The 20057-nt window shown below is 35.2% G+C and overlaps 1 protein-coding gene across 1 annotated transcript in view; it reads left to right on the forward strand.

Annotated features, from left to right (window-relative positions):
* The window catches only part of LOC149791007 (neurobeachin-like protein 1), a 225434-nt gene that overhangs the window by 129857 nt on the left and 75520 nt on the right, over window positions 1-20057 (forward strand). The window contains exons 31-39 of the mRNA XM_089972877.1: window positions 2167-2299; window positions 4014-4120; window positions 5058-5189; window positions 8264-8384; window positions 10595-10779; window positions 12792-12941; window positions 16196-16353; window positions 17172-17296; window positions 18515-18644. Coding sequence (XP_089829003.1) covers window positions 2167-2299; window positions 4014-4120; window positions 5058-5189; window positions 8264-8384; window positions 10595-10779; window positions 12792-12941; window positions 16196-16353; window positions 17172-17296; window positions 18515-18644 — 1241 coding nt within the window. The remainder of the gene's footprint in view (window positions 1-2166; window positions 2300-4013; window positions 4121-5057; window positions 5190-8263; window positions 8385-10594; window positions 10780-12791; window positions 12942-16195; window positions 16354-17171; window positions 17297-18514; window positions 18645-20057) is intronic.

Here is a 20057-nt window from a genome sequence, read left to right on the forward strand (position 1 = left end):
GTCTGTAATTATTCTCCTAGTATGAATAAAAGATGTTTGACATATATAATTGATTCATTGGTTTAACCATAATGATCTGTAGTACAGCTAGAGACCTTCCTTTGTTGACTTTATGTTTCGCTAACCAAGTGTAGACGGTAAACTATCTGGAACTGGAAATTTTTTGTGGGCATGCGCATTTGAGCTAAGGGAGGTAATTTTAGGTGCTACGAACAGTAACTCCTTTGTAACCGTGAAACCCCCTATTAGCATCATGTGTACCATGATACAGTATACTGTATTGGTATGAAAATCAAAATATTCCCTATTAGCATGTGTACCATGATACCTTATAATGTATTGGTATGAAAATTTTAAATATTCACTATGTTCATCATTGCATCATGGGTACCATGATAGAATATGTATGGGGCCCCACATGGCCAAGTCTCAGGATTGACCATGTGTATATGTGAGAAAGCTTGCTATTAGCTTCCTGTGGGTCATTGGTTCTTATTTGGGTTTTCCTGGGCTTTTCCATCACCAGTCATTCTGGCTGCCATGTATAGCCTGTCTTGTGCTGCAAATGGCATTAAACCCACAGCAGTAACATCATGTGTACTACGATACGTCAAAATATATTAGCATGAAAATACCAATATTCCCTATATGTATCATAATGCAGTATGATGTATGGGTATGAAAATATCAATATTCACTCTATGTGTCATGTGTACCTTGATTCAGTATGATATATTGGTATGAAGATATCAGTCGAATCTATAAGTATCATTTTATTCTTTATATTAAAGTCTGTGTTAATGTCATCTCATTTATCCTCAAAAGTCATATCAGTTATATAGTTATTATTTTCTGAAAATTCTTTTCAGATTGTTGTCCCCATTATTTTTTTTTTATGGATATCAACTCCTTGTTATCTTGATTAAAGAAAACGTTTGTACCTACTTCAATTTTTGGATTGGGGAAGGAGTCTTTTCATTTGCACAAAAGAAAACGTTTGTACCTGCTTCAATTTTTGGATTGGGGAAGGAGTCATTTCATTTGCACAAAAGAAAACGTTTGTACCTGCTTCAAGTTTTGGATTGGTGAAGGAGTCTTTTCATTTGCACAAAAGAAAACGTTTGTACCTGCTTCAAATTTTGGATTGGTGAAGGAGTCTTTTCATTTGCACAAAAGAAAACGTTTGTACCTGCTTCAATTTTTGGATTGGGGAAGGAGTCTTTTCATTTTGCACAAAAGAAAACGGTTGTACCTGCTTCAATTTTCGGATTGGGGAAGGAGTCTTTTCATTTGTACAAAAGAAAACATTTGTACTGCTTCAATTTTTGGTTTTATGAAGGAGTCTTTTCATTTACACAAAAGAAAATGTTTGTACCTGCTTCAAGTTTTGGTTTTATGAAGGAGTCTTTTCATTTGCACAAAAGGACCAGTATTTAGTAGGTCTTTAAATTCATTGTTTGTAGCAACCACAGAAATTGTTATTCCTTAATGTATAGTCTCTTTACTGTAATCATCTGTAGCCTTATTCAGTTTTTAATTTTGGACTTTGAACATCATGTTGTCATCCACAATCACCACAAGATATTGATGCATTCCTTGATAGCTCTAGCTATGACACGTTTCATGTTCAAGCTATAACATGTTTCATGTTCAAGCTATGACATGTTTCATGTTCAAGCTATAACATGTTTCATGTTCAAGCTATGACATGTTTCATGTTCAAGCTATGACACGTTTCATGTTCAAGCTATGACACGTTTCATGTTCAAGCTATGATGCATTTCATGTTCAAGCTATGACACGTTTCATGTTCAAGCTATGATGCATTTCATGTTCAAGCTATGATGCATTTCATGTTCAAGCTATGACACATTTCATGTTCAAGCTATGACATGTTTCATGTTCAAGCTATGACATGTTTCATGTTCAAGCTATGACATGTTTCATGTTCAGAGATATCTTTTATTGATTGACCTCAGTTTCTTGACAACATGACCATATTTTGATTTGGCAAATAAAGACAAACTATAATATGATAATCATCTATTACTACAGTTGAGACAAAACTAATCTAATTTGACCTGATAATTAAAAACTAAATTAATTTGGCCTGATAAGTAAAAAGAAAAGAAAAGACTGATATAGTTGAACAAAACATTTTTGCAGGAGCGAGGTCAGGTTTTCTCATGGCTGGATTACCTGAGTCAGACCAACGATTTGATCCGTCCAGCAGCAGAGCTGAAAAGACGTCTTTTAGAGATGATGTTACACTCCTGTACATCGGATATGAAGGAACCAGGTCAGGCCCTAGCAGTATTCACCATTTTTGTTTCTAATCTCATGATACAATGTTTCACGAAGCCATTTCATCAATTTTATATTGGTCACATGTAATATGATGGAAAAACACAAGATGCATTGCTTTCATACATGGCAAATATATATCTGCGGCAAAAAAATTTCATTATGCCAGTATAATTTTGGGGCATTTACCTGCATCTAATTAGTTAAAATTGGTGAAATTCATGAAATGAGTGAAATAATTTTGATCAATTTCACTTGAGTTTCCGAAAGTTAGAGAACCCAGAATTGATTTTCTAAATATTATTGCAAATAATCAGCTATGCTATGTCCCGAGTTTGTCAGAAATGTTTAGATGTTTGCAGTGCATGATGTCTTGCAGTGACATATGATTCTTTTGAAACTTTACTGGTTAAAATTTGAATGATATCAGTCATGTTGTCAGAGGCATATAGTACCTGTATACTTCCTACTGTTTGTATTTGTTACACTATTATTGACCAAACTTAATACAACAGAATTTCAAGAACTTTTCAGTGAAATACTTTTTGAAAACAAATTATTGGAGTTTTACAGTTTATTATGCTGGACAAGTCTTTCTCTAGGTATTAAACAAGTCATCATGGGTTGAAAATTAATGATCCAACTCGTTTTCTTGTGAAAAATATATGGCAGTTGAGTTGTGACTGAGACAAATGGACATTGGTGACCAGCATTTCTTTGTAATGAAAAGGTTGTTCTGTGGAGACTATTGCGACCTTTGTTCATTCTAAGGCCATAGTTTCTTCAGGAAGTTTGCTTTCCATTTGTTTTTATCAAGTTCATACAAGCACTTCATTCTCGCACTTCAAAACTATGAAATGCTTAACAGAGGGAGAAGAGACTAATCTCAGTTTGTAATTTCTTATAAATGGTTTCTATGGTAACTAGCTGAGTACAATTTCAGTACTTTGAAATTCCTGATTGGATGGGTTGATTATTAATTATTTTTAACCCTCTGCTCATTGCAGTGATTTTGAGTGATTGATATTGGAGTTATTTTGTTGTGTCTACCTCGGTAGAAAGTTAATGTAATGATTACTTTGGCAATGATATGCCTGTCTCTTTGTCCATCCATGCGCCTGGTTGTATGTCCAGGTTAAGTTCCATGTTAAAGACTTATTTTAAGCTGAGTATTAAAGATTTTAGATTATGCTCAGTACACCACTTCCTCAATAACTCGTGCCCGGATAATTCATGAACCCGCTTATAATGCAAGGTCAGGCATGGATCCCATTTTTTAAAACTAGAAATATTTCAAAAATGGCCTCTTTGTGTTGAACTTAAGGAAAATCTTGATCATAAATGTTAGCTGAAACTTTGAAATATTGTTGGTTTTATCATCGAAAATGGTATATGGAGATGGAAATTTGAATCAACATTATGAAATTGTCAGCATTCAATAAGAAGTCATAAATTTGTTTGCATTTTCTTTCCAAACGACATTCTTCATGCCATAAATAATACCTTAAATAACGATATTCAACGTAATTTGTCCACATGATCCATTTGGACTTTGTATTCATTTGTCAATTCATGTATGACTAGCCAGGTTAGCATAGGCTAGAAATGCACAAAATGAAGTGGATTCAATTCTAAACTTTATGATTATGAAGCGGATTAAATTCTAAACTTTATGATTATTCTGGTATTAAATAATTACTTGTGTACAGGTCAATATACAGCGAGCATGATGGAGAACTCTATAGAACTTGTGCGTATTACAAGAGCTTTTGTTGTGGACAAGACTTGCAGGATGGAGGACAGGTTCAGTGAAAGGGTAAACCAAACATTTTGTTTTACTTTGTATGTATTCCTAGAAATTGCAATTTTTTAGTGTTTGTGTTTAGTATCTATGTTTTTATTTCCCACCATTGCTCTTAAAACTCACTTATTTTGACTGCAAGAACAAACGTAAAGACTTAATAATGTTCCCTACCTTAAATATTTTCAGCATGTTTTTTATGTTTTCTAATTTCATGGTGTTTGTTATTTGTAATAATACCATTATATATGGTTTCTTTTTATATGTCAGGTGTTGTCTAATATTGTAAAGTGCTTAGAGCTTCTTAAGATTAGGTGCTATACAAAGTCCTCAATATTATTATTATTATTATTATTATTATTATATATATATATATATGGAATTCATCATGTGACTTAGTGATCAAGACAATAATTATTTCTATTGGAATGCATCATGTGACTTAGTGATCAAGACATTAATTATATCTGTTGGAATGTATAATATGACTTGGAATGTATAGTATGACTCAGTGAACAAGATAGTAATTATATCTGTTGGAATGTATTGTGTCACTTAGTGACCAAGACTTCAAATTCATTGTGCATTCAATTGTAGGTCTGTTTGAGTGATAGCTCTAAAAAGAATTAGGTACTATCATTTCAAACATGTATGAAACACATGCAACTTGAACCAATGGCATAGTTTGTATTGATCAAATGTGCGATCATACAACATCAATAGTACATACAGCAGGAGCAGAAGCATTTCACAGACAGCTTTGGGCTAAATTCTTAAAATTAAATTGTTTTACATAATTAGATAATTTTATTGCATTCAAAGATGTATAATTGTGGTTTTAATTAATTTGTCTGCATAACATTATCCTGCTTATTTAGAGCTCTAGAATGATGTTATGTTTTCATTCATTTATATGAAATAAGGACTTGCAATTGTTGTTTTATTCCTGCAGTTACTAGAGGACGTGATGTCGCTGTTGGACACTTTGGCAGTGTGGGACGTCAACTTGGGAACACAGTGGCAAGAGATGATACAACTTGGCCTTAGTATTCTTCTGGCATTTGCCCAGCATCCACATATAGAGGTATTTCACAATTAGTCTCCATCATTGGCAGTTGCTCAGCATCCACATGTAGAAGTATTTAGCAGTTACTCTCCATCATTGGCAGTCGCCCAGCATCCACATGTAGAAGTATTTAACAGTTACTCTCCATCATTGGCAGGTGCCCAGCATCTATATGTAGAAATATTTAACAATTACTCTCCATCATTGGTATTAAGTTTGAGGTTCTTATCCACCTGGTATGTAATCAAGAAGGATACACATGTCACTATGTTAGTCTGTTGGTCCATCTGTAAATATTTACATTTTTGGAGCAAAAGTTTCAAATCTTTGGTGAATCAGACTTTGCACACATGTCAGGCAGGTTTCATAGATGTACATTTTGATACAAATAATTTTCTGCATTCGGTATTCTTTTATGTTATCAAGGACACCAAGTGTGTCGTATATAGAGTACTGGCCCATGATATAAATATAGAGTACTGGCCCATGATATAAATATAGAGTACTGGACCATGATATAAATATAGAGTACTGGACCATGATATAAATATAGAGTACTGGACCATGTAATTTTTGACTCACCTGGCCATAAGGTCAAAATAGCTTATGATATGGACCATAAATCATCATGTGACCACTGTGGTGTGGCATGCATCAATTTGAAATATCTTCACATAAAAGTACTTTGACAAATTTCAATAGAATTGTTAGTGTACTGATCATAGACCAGAAAGGCCTGTGAGATGGCCTGTTGTGCATCCATCATCCATCTGTTAGCAATAATTTGTTATTGTTACTTCTAATTATGTACAGCATTGTCATAAAGATGTTTCAAAGTTAAAGTAATAATAATAATGAGGACTTTGTATAGCTCCAAATCTTTAGAAGCTCTAAGCACTTTACAACAGTAGAAAACACCTATAACATAAAAAAACCATATATAATGATATGATTACAAAAAACAAACCATGAAATTCGAAAACATACAAAACGTACTTAAGGTAGGAAACATTATTAGGTCTTTAAGTTCTTTTTGCAGTCGAAATAGGTGGTTTTAAGAGTACTCTTGAATGGGATGACTGTGTCTTTGTTTCTAAGTGCAGTTGGTAATTTGCTCCACATTGCTGGGCCCTGGTATGCAAAAGAATGCTGTCTATATGACTTTCTTGTCATAGTGGGAATAATGAGTATACGATTGTCAGAAGAGGAGTGTAAGTATCTTGCTGGTATGTACACATGAGTGAGGTCGGATAAGTATGTTGGACTGGAGTCCATCAGTGAAACGTAGCACAGAGAACAAATTTTGTGTTTGATTCTGGATTGTATGGATAGCCAGTGTATGGTACAGAGCAGGGGGAGGTGTGCTCTGATCATGGTGATCTAAGGATGATCCGAGCATCTGTGTTTTGAAGTTATGAAGTAGATATTGAGACGAATCAGATAGAATTGAGTTACAATAGTCCAGTCTTGAAAGTACTAATGAACACACAAGTGTTTTAATGTCATCAACTGAAATGGAGCTGATGCATCTCAGCTCAAGATATGCAGCCTTGCATATGTTCATGACATGTTGGTGCAATATGAGATTACTGTCCAGAGTAACAGCTCGGTTTCATATTGACTGTGTGAATTTAATGTTGGTGTTACTGATATTTATTGAGTGAGGTAAAGGATGTGAATGAGAAAGTCTTTATGTTGTGATCAGAATGGCCTCAGTTTTATCATCATTCATCTGCAACTTGTTACATGTCATCCATGATTTCACATCAGAAATGCACCTCTCTACACCTTGGATGGTAGCATCAACTTCATTTGGGTGGCTAGAATTGTATATTTGGGTTTCATCAGCATACAGTTGGTGAGTTGTTGTTGTTGTTGTTCTAGGGTTTAACACCATTTTTCAGCACAAGATAGGCTATACATGGCGGCCAGTATAACTGGTGGAGGAAGAACCCTGGAAAACCCAGGGAAGAACCATCGACCCACGAGAAGCTACTGGCAGGCTTTCCCACGTACCCACGCTAGCCAAGCGTTGGACTCAAAACCACGCAGACAGAGGTTAGATGGCAGTGATCTGGAACGGTGAGTGCTTTAGACCACTCGGCCACTCGAGGCCCCCCAATTGGTGAGACACTGGATGATAATCTATGACACTTGAGAGTGGCTGAGTGTATATAATGAAGAGAACAGGTCCAAGAACAGACCACTGTGGAACACAACAACAAAGATCAAGTAGGCTGTGGTGTATTCCATTTGCAGACACAGTTTGTGTCCTGTTGACCAATTAGGACTTGAACCACGGCAAGGCGGTATCATGAATGCCAAATACATGCTGGAGATGGTGAAGTAATATATCACGGTTTGTTGTGTCAAATCAAAGAGGGTGAGGCCTGTTATAGTTCCGCTGTCCAAATATACCAACATGTTTACCTTGTTTGATGATGAAGATTGTGGTTGTTTTTACTTCAAGGTGAAATATTCTGATTGTATTATAATATTCTGTTTTCCACAAAATAAAGATTTAATGATAGTTTGTTGTGTTGTGATCTTTCCTTTTTAATTGGAACTTCTGAATAATCAGGTTTCACTTTAAGATTCATGTATGCCATAGCTTACATGTAGATTCATGCAAATCATATATAACACAGTGGGCTATAAATCTTCAACTGATACATATTTTATTATCCATACTTCTCACAGTATGTGTCACAAGACACAGGTAATTTCATCTAATAATTTATTTGGTCTTAAATGAAAACTTAGACATCCAATCCATGGCCACAATGGTTGCCATATTGAAAATCTTGTTATCACTATTTCCCATGACTGCAAACTCATACCACCATAAGTTTTCACTGGAAAACTTCTTAATGAGTTCTAGTCACTATCATAAGCTGTCAGAGATATAAAGCATACAAGAAACTGGACTATCAGCATCTTCAAGGGATTATTGTTTATTTATCTAACTAAATAAATATAATACAAGATATTTGTCATATGAGAGATTGAGGCAGACAAAATATAACAGTTATTTGATAATGTCAGTGCAGTGGACATTGATATAAGATATTCCATACAATTTAAATTTCCAGATATGTTCACTAGCAACTGCCCGACTTCACATGTTGATTCAGACCAAGCTGATCTCCAGTTCTGCTGAGGCCGCCTTCCTGATTGGGAATCTCAATGATGTCATAACCAAGGCCGTTGAGGGTAAGAATAGTGTTGTAATGTATTGGATCATGTTTGCAAGAAGGGTGATTATTTTTCTTCCTGTCCTTCTGAAGCAGTAAGATACAGACTATAAAATAAAAAACTTTATCAAATCAGTATTTCATGTTGACTTCATTATATAATACAGTCATTCTGTGTTTCATTTGCACACTGTTTGCATTCCATTAATCTTTTTATTTCAGTTATCCTGTCATCAAATTTTTATCTGTGGCCCCAGAAAGTCATCCTAATTTTTCTTAACCATTCCATTCATCGATTACTTTCATATTAACACCTTCTAATGCTTTATTGTTTTCATGTCTTGTCTTATTACAAATGTGCTTTGATAAAATATTATATCCTTAAAATTCAAGCACATTTACTAATCAGCAATAAATCCTTAATATAGAGTTGTAGAGTATTTGTCAGAAATATTTATTTTCTGTTGCATTTTGTTCAGATACAAATTCTACAAATATGACTATTACTAATGATGTCATCGCATCAAGTGTGGTTTTTGAAAAATGTCAGTGCTTGTAAATAATGCAAGATTGTGTGTTGGTGTAAAGATCCTGATCCCAGATTAAGTTATGTACAAATCATATATTGTCGTGTACCAGGACATTCAGTTGTGATGCCAGATTACTTTGAACACATATTATAATAAAACAGGACATTCAACCATAGAAATATAGCAACAGTCCTGAAATATTGCATTTGCACATTACAGACAATTACATTCATCATTTGTTTCACTTCGTCTGAATTCATTCTGCGTTCTGTTTGTGTTTCAGTTTATTTTCTGTAGTAAAATCCTGTTTCGTGGTATTAGCTCTTTTCAGGGTCTGTTCATCTATAATTTGGTTTCTGTTGTAAAATTACCCGTTACAGTGTTAGTATATCTGTCATTTAGTTTCTATGGTAAAATGACTTTAAGTGTCAGTATATCTATCATTGAGTTTCTATGGTAAAATTACCAGTTTCAGGGTCTGTATATGTATGTATAGATTTCCAATTATGCTGTGATTGTACTTATCAGGATTATTGTCATTTCATGTGGTTCTATTGCTTTGAAGGCATATATCTGAATTTTGAACCTGCACCTTTAGTAATTGATGTTTTCAAGCATTAACTGTTTTTTATTTCCATCTAAAAATTTGAACATCTTTACCTTTTATCTTTTAGGACAACAAGTTTGCTTTTGTTTGGAAGGATTTTTCAGTCTAAAGATTTTGTGATTTTTTACATTAAAAGTTTTGGAAATTAACTTTTAAACAGTACTTTATAGTTAGGATGTGTCATTATTTGTACATACATGGGTGCATGCATGCATACATACATACATGCATGCATACATACATACTTACATACATACATCCATCATACTTCCATCATACATACATACATACATGCATACATTGGGGGGGGGGGGGCTGAGTGGTCTAAAGCGCTCACCGTTACGGATCACTGCCATCTCACCTCTGTCTGCACCGGTTCGAGTCTCGGATTCAGCCAATGTGGGTATGTGAGAAAGCTTGCCAGTAGCTTCACGTGGGTCAGTGGTTCTTCCGGAGTTTTCATGGGTTCCACCTCCATCATTAATACTGGCAGCCATGTATAGCCTATCATGGGCTGAAAAATGGCGTTAAACCCAACAACAACAATAATACATACATACATACATACATACATACATACACGCATGCACGCGCACACACACACACACACAGAGACATACATACATAAATACATACATACTTGCATACATAGATGCTTTAACTTAGATGTTGTTGCTCACATTAAGTTGGATGCTTTTGCAGTTTTAATTTAGATGTTGTCAGTAGCTTTAAGTTGGATGCTGTCACTAGCCTTCAGTTGGGTTCTATCACTAGATTTAAGCTGCATATTTTCACTTGCTTTAAGCTGGATGCTGTTGCTAACTTTAATTTGGATGGTATCACTAGCTTTAAGTTGGGTACTGTCAGTAACTTTATGATGGATACTGTCAAGGGCTTTAAGTTGGATGCTGTCGCTAGATTTAAGTTGTTTACATTGGGTCCTGTTACCAGATGGATGCTCTGCTTGCTAAGACATCTATATCCTTACATTTATTTCAGTCCTTGGTTGCAAGAGAGTATGAAATATTTCACCATGTATTATCTTTTCCATCATTTCAGTTGTTTTATGTGTAACTTTGCATCAAATTTCAGAAAATACAGACAACTACTCATTCCTGATCCCAGTGATGAAAGCATTGATAGACAAAGCCTTTGACCTCATGAACCTTGACCTTAATCTCCCCAACCTCCCGTCCACCTCACTTAGCCCAACTTTCTTCGATGACTTCAAGGTGTACTGCAGGTCCAGGGAGTGGAGGACATTTTTGGAGGTTTATGTAAGTCAGTTCAACCGTTCCTTAAAAGAGTGATCTATTGGAAAGCTAATCAGGGATATCTGCTTTGATACATTCACCAATCACATTAACATTAGGGATATAAGCCTGTTATCTCCCGAATCCAGCTTTGATGAAAGATAAAAATGTGTCTTTAATTTTTTATATGATATAATCAAAGGGCAATAACTTACTCATTCCCTCCCTTTGCCACCACTAGGTGTCACTAGCAGAAATGTGCTCCTTTCCCATTTGAATCATCATGGTTTTCTTATGAATTGGGAACATCTTACCTTCACTTGTCCTAGTGTTTTGTCTACCTGTTTATATGGTTTATAGCCAGTCTCAGTCTTGTAAGCAGGGTATCCCCCGGGGGGAGTAAAATTGAGGGTAAAAAGAAACCCTTGGGGTCAGAACTGGGGGTCAAATAAAAAATGTGGGGGTCAAAAATATACTGACAAATTTTCATCTGACCCATACTTTTTCAGCTTGAAATAGGATATTGCAACTTGTACAATATACTATCTTTCTCAGTAAACATACAAATAAACCAACATGCACAATTAACAAACAGCTGTCTACTGTTCTTCGGTGGTATTAATCTAACCCATTTCGTACTGGGTTTCCAGTGATATCTCACACTGTTACATTGACCACTGGGATAGTGGTTTGCTGCTCCTTTTGTGGACTGGATCAAAGTGGTTCCTTTTGTGAACTGGATTTAAGTGGTTCCTTTTGTGGACTGGATCTAAGTGATTTTTTACTTCTAGCATTTGTTTTCTTTTTTGTCAAACTGTTAGGTAGACCAGCTACCTTTCCTGTTTCATTCTTTGTTTGCATGGTTGCTTTAACAGGTTTTGGAGGTGTCAGGTCTGTAAACTTGGTCTCCTCCTGGTGACTAGGTAATGTCTTTCCAGGTATAAACATATTTTACAGAAGGTCTCTTATATACCTCACCTGTGCTTTTGCATAGGATTTGCTAATCGAACTTTGTGGAGTTTTGAAAGATTAGTGGATCCAATACTTCTATTTACAAATATTATCTTTAATGTTACTGGGGATACACTATAAAAAACTTTGGTGATTCCTAAACTTGTCAAGATACCGTATATACCAAGCCAAAGTTAGTCGTACCATTAGAGAGAGTAAGAGGAAACGTTTGATAGACTATGTCTCAACGTCTTCACTGTTAAGTCAGTGTGGAATATAGTACTATATGTACTTGCTTATCAAACTCTAAACAACAAAGATTCTGATCTACCATAGCATAATGCGCCTACAGATCAGGGTCTATATTGTGTGTTATACTGATTACACATGACAAATTGCACAGACCCTGATTTGCCAGTGCTTAATGCACCAGCTGATCAGTCTGTGCAGTTTTACTTGTCTTACAAGTGATTATACATGTTACAAAAAATTATTGCAAAAATAAAAGCAGCTGCATCAAACACATAAATAAATCTGATGGGGTCATGAACTTACTAAAAATTTCAAACACTTTCCCAGAAAAACTTGAAAAAGTACTTACAAGAGGCATACTCTGAAAACATTGGCCATGTCAACCTGAAAGAAAAAGGTTATTTAAATTTCAGATCTGCTGTCAATGAAGTCTATAATAAACTGTTCACTCTTTGGACTAAGTGCATAAAATTAAATTGTTTTCAGGGCCTTCCATCACGTTTAAAGTTGGAGGGTGAGCTGCTAAAGTAGGTGGTTGGGGTTTGGGGGACTTTCCCCAATTGAGAAAAGCATCCAGGTAAATCACCCAGCAGTTGCTGATAAGGAAACCCCTTGTTTTGCACAATTTGAATTCATATTTGAACATAAAATCCCCAATGCTTATTAGCCAAAATAATTGCAAAATAATACACAAATATACTACTTTTTTAAAATTCTGATATTTTTTAAAATATTTTTTGGAAAATTCTTGTACTCAACCAGTCAGATAGCAGATGATCGCTACGTATGTATCAAAATTAATATACATCATTAAAAATGAATTTGTTCCCCAGGTCACACCACAGAAGGAGCATTTTATTGACAGTGCCTTTCAAGACTCATTGACAACAACTCAGGAGTTCTGGAAGAGTTGTCATGAAGAAATGATGGTGAACCTGCACAAGAAAAACAGGGAGCGTGGAGAGAGCAAGCTCAAGTTCCAGGTTAATAAAGTTTGACAAATTGTTTTCAGTCCATTTACAAAATGTACAGACTACAGAAATATTAGTGGAGCATAACCATTGGTTTACAACAAAGTCAATGCTAACATGAAAGCATCAGACAGTGTATAACTGTATACTGGGTAACATTAATTTTTCACTCTTGAGTTTTTTATTATGTAACAAACAGGGTTAACATTCTAATGCAGCAGCCATTTTTTTATTCCATGATAATGAATAACATGTATAATAATAATAATAATAATAATGAGGACTTTGCATAATGTCTCATCTTTAGAAGCTCTAAGCGCTTTACAACATTAGACAACACCTATAACATAAAAACAATATATAATGATGATTACAAAAAACAAACACCATGAAATTAAAAAACATAAAAAACATGCTGAAAATATTTATGGTAGGAAACATTATTATGTCTTTAAGTTTGTTTTTGCGGTCGAAATAAGTGAGTTTTAAAAGCACTCTTGAATGGTATCACTGTGTCTTTGTGTCTAAGTTCAGTGGGCAATTCATTCCACATTGCAGGGCCCTGGTATACAAAAGAACTTTGTCCATATGACTTCGTTTTCTTCTTGTGAAAAATGAATATATGATTGTTAGAAGAGGAGCGTAAGTATCTTGTTGGTGTGTACACATTGGTGAGGTCGGATATGTATGTTGGACTGTAGTCCATCATTGATACGTAGCACAGAGAACAAATTTGATTGTTGATTCTGGATCAAATGGATTGTTAGTGTATGGTACAGAGCAGCAGGGAGGTGTGCTCTGATCGTGGTACTCTAAGTATGATCCGAGCAGCTGTGTTTTGAACTTTTTTAAGTTTCTGGAGCAGATATTTAGATGAACCAGACAGAATTGAGTTACAGTAGTCCAGTCTTGAAAGTACTAATGAACACACAAGTGTTTTAGTGGCATCAACTGAAAGATATTTGCAAATGGAGCTGCTGCATCTCTGCTCAAGATATGTAGCCTTGCATATGTTCATGACATGTTGGTGCAGTGTGAGAGTACTGTCCGGAGTCTCTTTTAGCAGTACGAAGTTGGCCCCAAACACTGCTATACCATGGAGAACACTTTTGAATTGATACTCTGCACTTGCTGGCTGGGGCATATTTGTCGAGCAGTGAATGCAGGCAATTACCAAGTTGTTCTGCTGTAGGAGGTAAGCACGTTGTTAGGTTTGCTTGGGTTTTAGATGTCCGTCAATATGTACATCAAGCTGTTACCAAGCTTTGTGGATGACATGCACTTTGGGTAAGGAGGAATCCTGTCAATTTTGCAGTCAGGTCATAATCACTGTGACTGCAAGAAAAAAATAGTTTGACATGATGACATTACTTCTCCATTGCAGACCCGCATCAAGCCTGGCAGCTGGCTTGTACTAGGAGTAAGGAAGAGCTCTGTTGCTTTTGAAGTATATTGATTTTTGGCTGGAAAGGTCAGAGGCTATAATCATTTTGACTGAAAGAAGAAAAATGTGTTTATGCATAATATCATGCTTTGATCAGATAATTTGTTTAGGGGTTTTATACTTATGGTATTAAAGAGATCTGTTGATTTCAGAGTCAGATCTGGATCAAGCTTGGTAGCTGGCTTGTACTAGGATTAATTTGTTGAGGGGTTTTGTACTTATGGTATAAAAGAGATCTGTTGATTTCAGAGTCAGATCTGGATCAAGCTTGGTAGCTGGCTTGTACTAGGATTAATTTGTTGAAGGTTTTGTACTTATGATATAAAGGAGATCTGTTGATTTCAGTCAGGCCTTGAAAAAGCTTGGTAGCTGGCTTGTACTAGGATTAATTTGTTTAGGGGTTTTGTACTTATGGTATAAAAGAGATCTGTTGATTTCAGTCGGGCCTTGAAAAAGCTTGGTAGCTGGCTTGTACTAGGATTAATTTGTTGAGGGGTTTTGTACTTATGGTATTAAAGAGATCTGTTGATTTCAGAGTCAGATCTGGATCAAGCTTGGTAGCTGGCTTGTACTAGGATTAATTTGTTGAAGGTTTTGTACTTATGGTATAAAGGAGATCTGTTGATTTCAGTCAGGCCTTGAAAAAGCTTGGTAGCTGGCTTGTACTAGGATTAATTTGTTGAGGGGTTTTGTACTTATGGTATAAAAGAGATCTGTTGATTTCAGAGTCACATCTGAATCAAGCTTGGTAGCTGGCTTGTACTAGGATTAATTTGTTGAGGGCTTTTGTACTTATGGTATAAAAGAGATCTGTTGATTTTAGAGTCAGATTGTCAATGGTGATGGTCTCTTTAGCTCAAAAACAAATGAGTTTTGCAGAATAACTTTACTAATCGTTGGGGATTGCTTGCACTGAAGGTCATGGTAAGTCTATAAATAGACAATAAGTCTAGATGACTATTAAACAAGCAACTAGGTGTATACTTTTAGCTGAAGATTAAATAATCTACAGTATTGTTAGTTTTCAAAATTGTAAAGACCCCATTAGTCTGAAATATTCATGTCTGTCTTTTTGCTGAAGATGTAATCTGTTTGCAGTAGACATCTAGTGAACATTGTTGATGTTTTGTAAGATAAAAAAAAGTAACTGTATTGAACAGACACTTGTAGAGGACTGTCTGCTTATGGGTCATTATTATTTATGTGGTTTGTCAATAACATGATATGGAATGAGACTCTGTCAGTAGGAAACTTAAAGATGATTTGAGGGCAAGTTTTCTACTGACTTGATACCATTCCATACAAAAATACAATACCTCATAATGAATGTACTGCATCAGCAACCAAAACTATTTAGGTTAATTCATGAGGTTCGTTTTCAACCAAGAATGAGAAAAACTCTTCCTACTGACCAGGTTTTTATTCCTTCTTATAAAGATTGGTCTTATACCTCATCATGTAACATGCTTTGACCAATGAAAATGCAAGAAACATCTCATGTAACATGCTTTGACCAATGAAACATCTCATGTAACATGCTTTGAATGAAAATGCAAAAATTTTCTCATCAAACATGCTTTGACCAATGAAAAAGTAAGAAAGTCTCACATGACATGCTTTGACCAATGAAAATACAAAACACTTGTCAGAGGTGGGTTGAAATTTGTAACTAGGTATATAAACTAGCATTGAATGGAAAAAATGAAGTTAGAGATATAAAAATATACATAATTTAATGAATGAATGGTTTAATAATTAATTAACTAAATAATTAATTAATTAATTAATTAAGTTCACAAGTTAATAAATATTTTACATTCAGAGCCTAATACTGGAGGGTTTCAACAAGAAGGTCTCTCAGGAGGAGCGGCGCTTCATGAATGTCGCCATTCAAATGAGGAATCAGCATTCTGCAGCCCTCAGACAATGGCGTGCCACAAAAAGGTTCTTCACAGGGGAAAGAGGAGCCTGGGCAGAGAGGTATAAAGAACTGAAGATGTAATTTTGACATATTATGGGAAGTTCCAACTAATTTGAGGCATATGTTTTTATGTCACCTTGAGGGATGGGAATATAGTAACTGTGTTGCCATTGTCTAACTGTACATACAAACAGCCATCTCTCTTATTTGAATTTGTTTATAAAAACATGTTCTTAAGAGAACATATATCTAGCTTTCATTTTATTCTTATTTGTTTAAACTTTTACATTTGCCATAATTACGCATTATATGGTATTAATTTTTGTTTTAAGCAAAGTTTGGATGAAATAAGCAATTATTCAGTGTCCTCTGTTTATTTTCATTATTTTTTTTCATTATTCATTCATACAGGTCATACATACATTTTAGCTTTTTGGCGGTGAGCGAGTTTATCCTTATAGTGTGTGTATGTGTGTGATTTGGATTTTTAACATAGCTTTAAGAAAATTTCAGTCATATTGATACGATGTCTGCAGTGTGACAGTTTATAGTGATGTCTAGCACTGGGGCATCATGCCACAGACATGTAGCATGATGTCCCACCCAGTCACATTATCCTGACACCAGGCTGACCAGTCCTAACACTAACCTCTTATGCTGAATGCCAAGCGAGGCAGCTGTTAGTACCATTTTTTTGTAAGTCTTTGGTATGACTCGGCTGGGGATCGAACCCCTGACCTTCCGCTTCCGAGGCGGACGCTCTAACCACTAGGCCACCGGAGTGGTCTATCCTTATAGCAGCAACAGCATGTTGTTAATAAAGGTACACCTTTTATGTTTATGTCTGCTTATTTCTTTATTAATTTTTATTTGGCAGATGTCCTGGAGAGATCCACTGGAAGCTTTCAAACCAGGAAAACTTTTCCCGCATGAAGGTCAGGTTAATACAGAATTACAACTTTGATTCTCACACTGAGGCCAGCAGACAGCGAGACAACTTAGGTATTTGTCGATTGAGATTGAAAAGACAATAGTATTTGTTGATGTGAGAAACATAATTATGATTTTGCTTCACATATTCAGGTGTCACCTGTCATTGGTCACAGGTAGACAGTATCTATTGTATTAAAACCTTCAGTTATGTCCTCAAGCTATCAAACACGAGAACCCCTGTAGGTTCAGGAATGTAGAATAAACCAAATGTGCTCTCTTGCAGTTCATGAGAAATGAATATTGGCAGCAAGAGCCATGGTGTCTTGGTTGTAAGCTTACCTGACTTGTGACCAAATTGGTTTATGTTCAGATTCCCCTGTTAGATTAGCCTAGGTCACCTATGGTGGTGTTTTTAAGCAGATTACTTGACTCAATTGCCTTGGTACTAAATAAATAATCTACTTTTTTTTGCTACATTGTAAAACAACAAACTACACCAATTTCAAAACTGTATACCAGCTGTAATTTATTTTCAAGCATTTGATGAGAAAGTACTGAAGAAATGAATGTTGATGATACTATGTTATACAGTGTCGTGGTATAGCACTGATGCCATTGCTTCTTACAGATTATCAGGAATATTACTACTGAAGATTTTGATTTATAGCCAAACAGAAATCACATTGTATTGATATACTATCATACACATTATGCCAAAAATATACAGTTATGTAATTACGTGATTTTATCAGATAGAATTGTGTTTCATTGCCTTCATGACCTCAGAATGGTGGATTAGGACCAGAATCTGAGGGATCAGTCAAACTCGTAATATGTAGTAAAATTAGTAAATATTTGTATCAGTAGTAAACAGAACATTTGCAATTTCTGAGAAAGTAAATAATCCCATTCTCAAAATTAAACCATTTAGAAAATAAATCCTGGAACCAAAACTGTGTTTAATGACAGGCATTGTATGCTACACTACAATACAAATCCTGGAACCAAAACTGTATTTAATGACAGGCATTGTATGTTACACTACAATACAGAACCTAGAAATGTCTTTCATTGATACGGAGTAATGAAATGAATTGAATCTCCTTCATCTGCAAAGGCATTAAATCACAAATAAGGACATAAATTTAATCTTTGCTTGTTTATCAAATATGTGAATTAAACTAAGAAAGACTTTTTACAGACTCAATATTTTGCTTCAGTCAGTTTGTGAAACATATAGTTTTCTAACTTGCTTTAAAAATTTAAAATTTGATGATTTACCAATAGGAGTGCCTGAGATTACTGCTGAGATTCCGCTGGAGAAAATAGCTGTCTCCAAGGAAGCTCTGGTTGCAAAAGACAGCATAGCAGATGATGTCATTGGAGATGAAGAATGGAATGCAATTAGCAACTCTAAGTAAATGGCGAACTGATATGAAACTATAACACTTCTATCTGTCTATCTGTCTGTCTATATGTCTGTCTGTCTGTCTGTTTTGCATCCATTCATTCATCATTATATATATATATATATATATATATATATATATATATATATATGTATACAAACAAGTAATTTTATTTGCATAGACTGTAATGTTTGAATCCCTTGCATTATCAACATGAGAGAAACATTTGAAGGGTGAATATGTCATGCAGCAATGACCATTTTTGTTGAACCCACTTTATTGCAATCTAGATATAGCAGTTACTTTTCGAGCATCATTGTCGTTTTCACCAATTAAGTTTTAGCTATATATTTTGACCTGCTTATTTCTTCTCAACTCCTTAATGGGATTTCATTCCATGCAGGCCCAAGGCTTCTTGTTTAGACATGTAAGGGCCAGCTTTCAAAATCTGGACCAATGAGATCTTCCTGTTTACTTCCTTTATAGCAACTACAATAAAACGAAATTAGTTTTATGTTCAAGTCTCTTATTGCGTACATTTTAAACCATATGTAACCTCTTAACTCCAAAACTTAGGTTTGAGGAATTCCAGTAATTATTTCAGCAAATCAATGGCCTTCATTCTCTTAGAGTAATTAACTTTCCAACACGCATAGGCTGGTTTGTAGCTTGTAAAATAAATAGTTTATGTGATCTAAAATCAAATTTTACTTTCGTAACCTCTTTTCAAAAAAAAAGGCATTTCTCCTTAAAATCTCCTGCAAAAGCATAGTTAGTTTTTTAAGATACCACAGAATCTCCAGTTTCAGTTTGGTAGACTGCTGTAATAGTAAATTTATAAAATTCTTTGCACGAAAGTTTCACATTTTCACTCTCAGAATGGTAGTTACATAAAAAAAACATAAGTATTTTTTTATCCAGTGTTTTTTATATATATATAGTGATGAACAATTCAACAGTATTCAAACAAAATGGTGGTAATCTGGAATTGTTGCATAGGTTTCTAATCAGAATAAACTGATCAAAAGTACAACTCATCCTGGCAAAATTTATGCATTTATACAAAAAGTAACCTCATCACCCTTGCAAAATCTTCTCATTTACATCCTGGGGTAACCTCATCACCCTTGCAAAATCTTCCCATTTACATCCTGGGGTAACCTCATCAGCCTTGCAAAATCTTCCCATTTACATCCTGGGGTAACCTCATCAGCCTTGCAAAATCTTCCCATTTACATCCTGGGGTAACCTCATCAGCCTTGCAAAATCTTCCCATTTACATCCTGGGGTAACCTCATCAGCCTTGCAAAATCTTCCCATTTACATCCTGGGGTAACCTCATCAACCTTGCAAAATCTTCCCATTTACATCCTGGGGTAACCTCATCAGCCTTGCAAAATTTTCCCATTTACATCCTGGGG

This window comes from Sinohyriopsis cumingii, chromosome 10, assembly GCF_028554795.1.
Source record: "Sinohyriopsis cumingii isolate HCF-2022 chromosome 10, ASM2855479v2, whole genome shotgun sequence".
NCBI lineage: Eukaryota > Metazoa > Mollusca > Bivalvia > Unionida > Unionidae > Sinohyriopsis > Sinohyriopsis cumingii.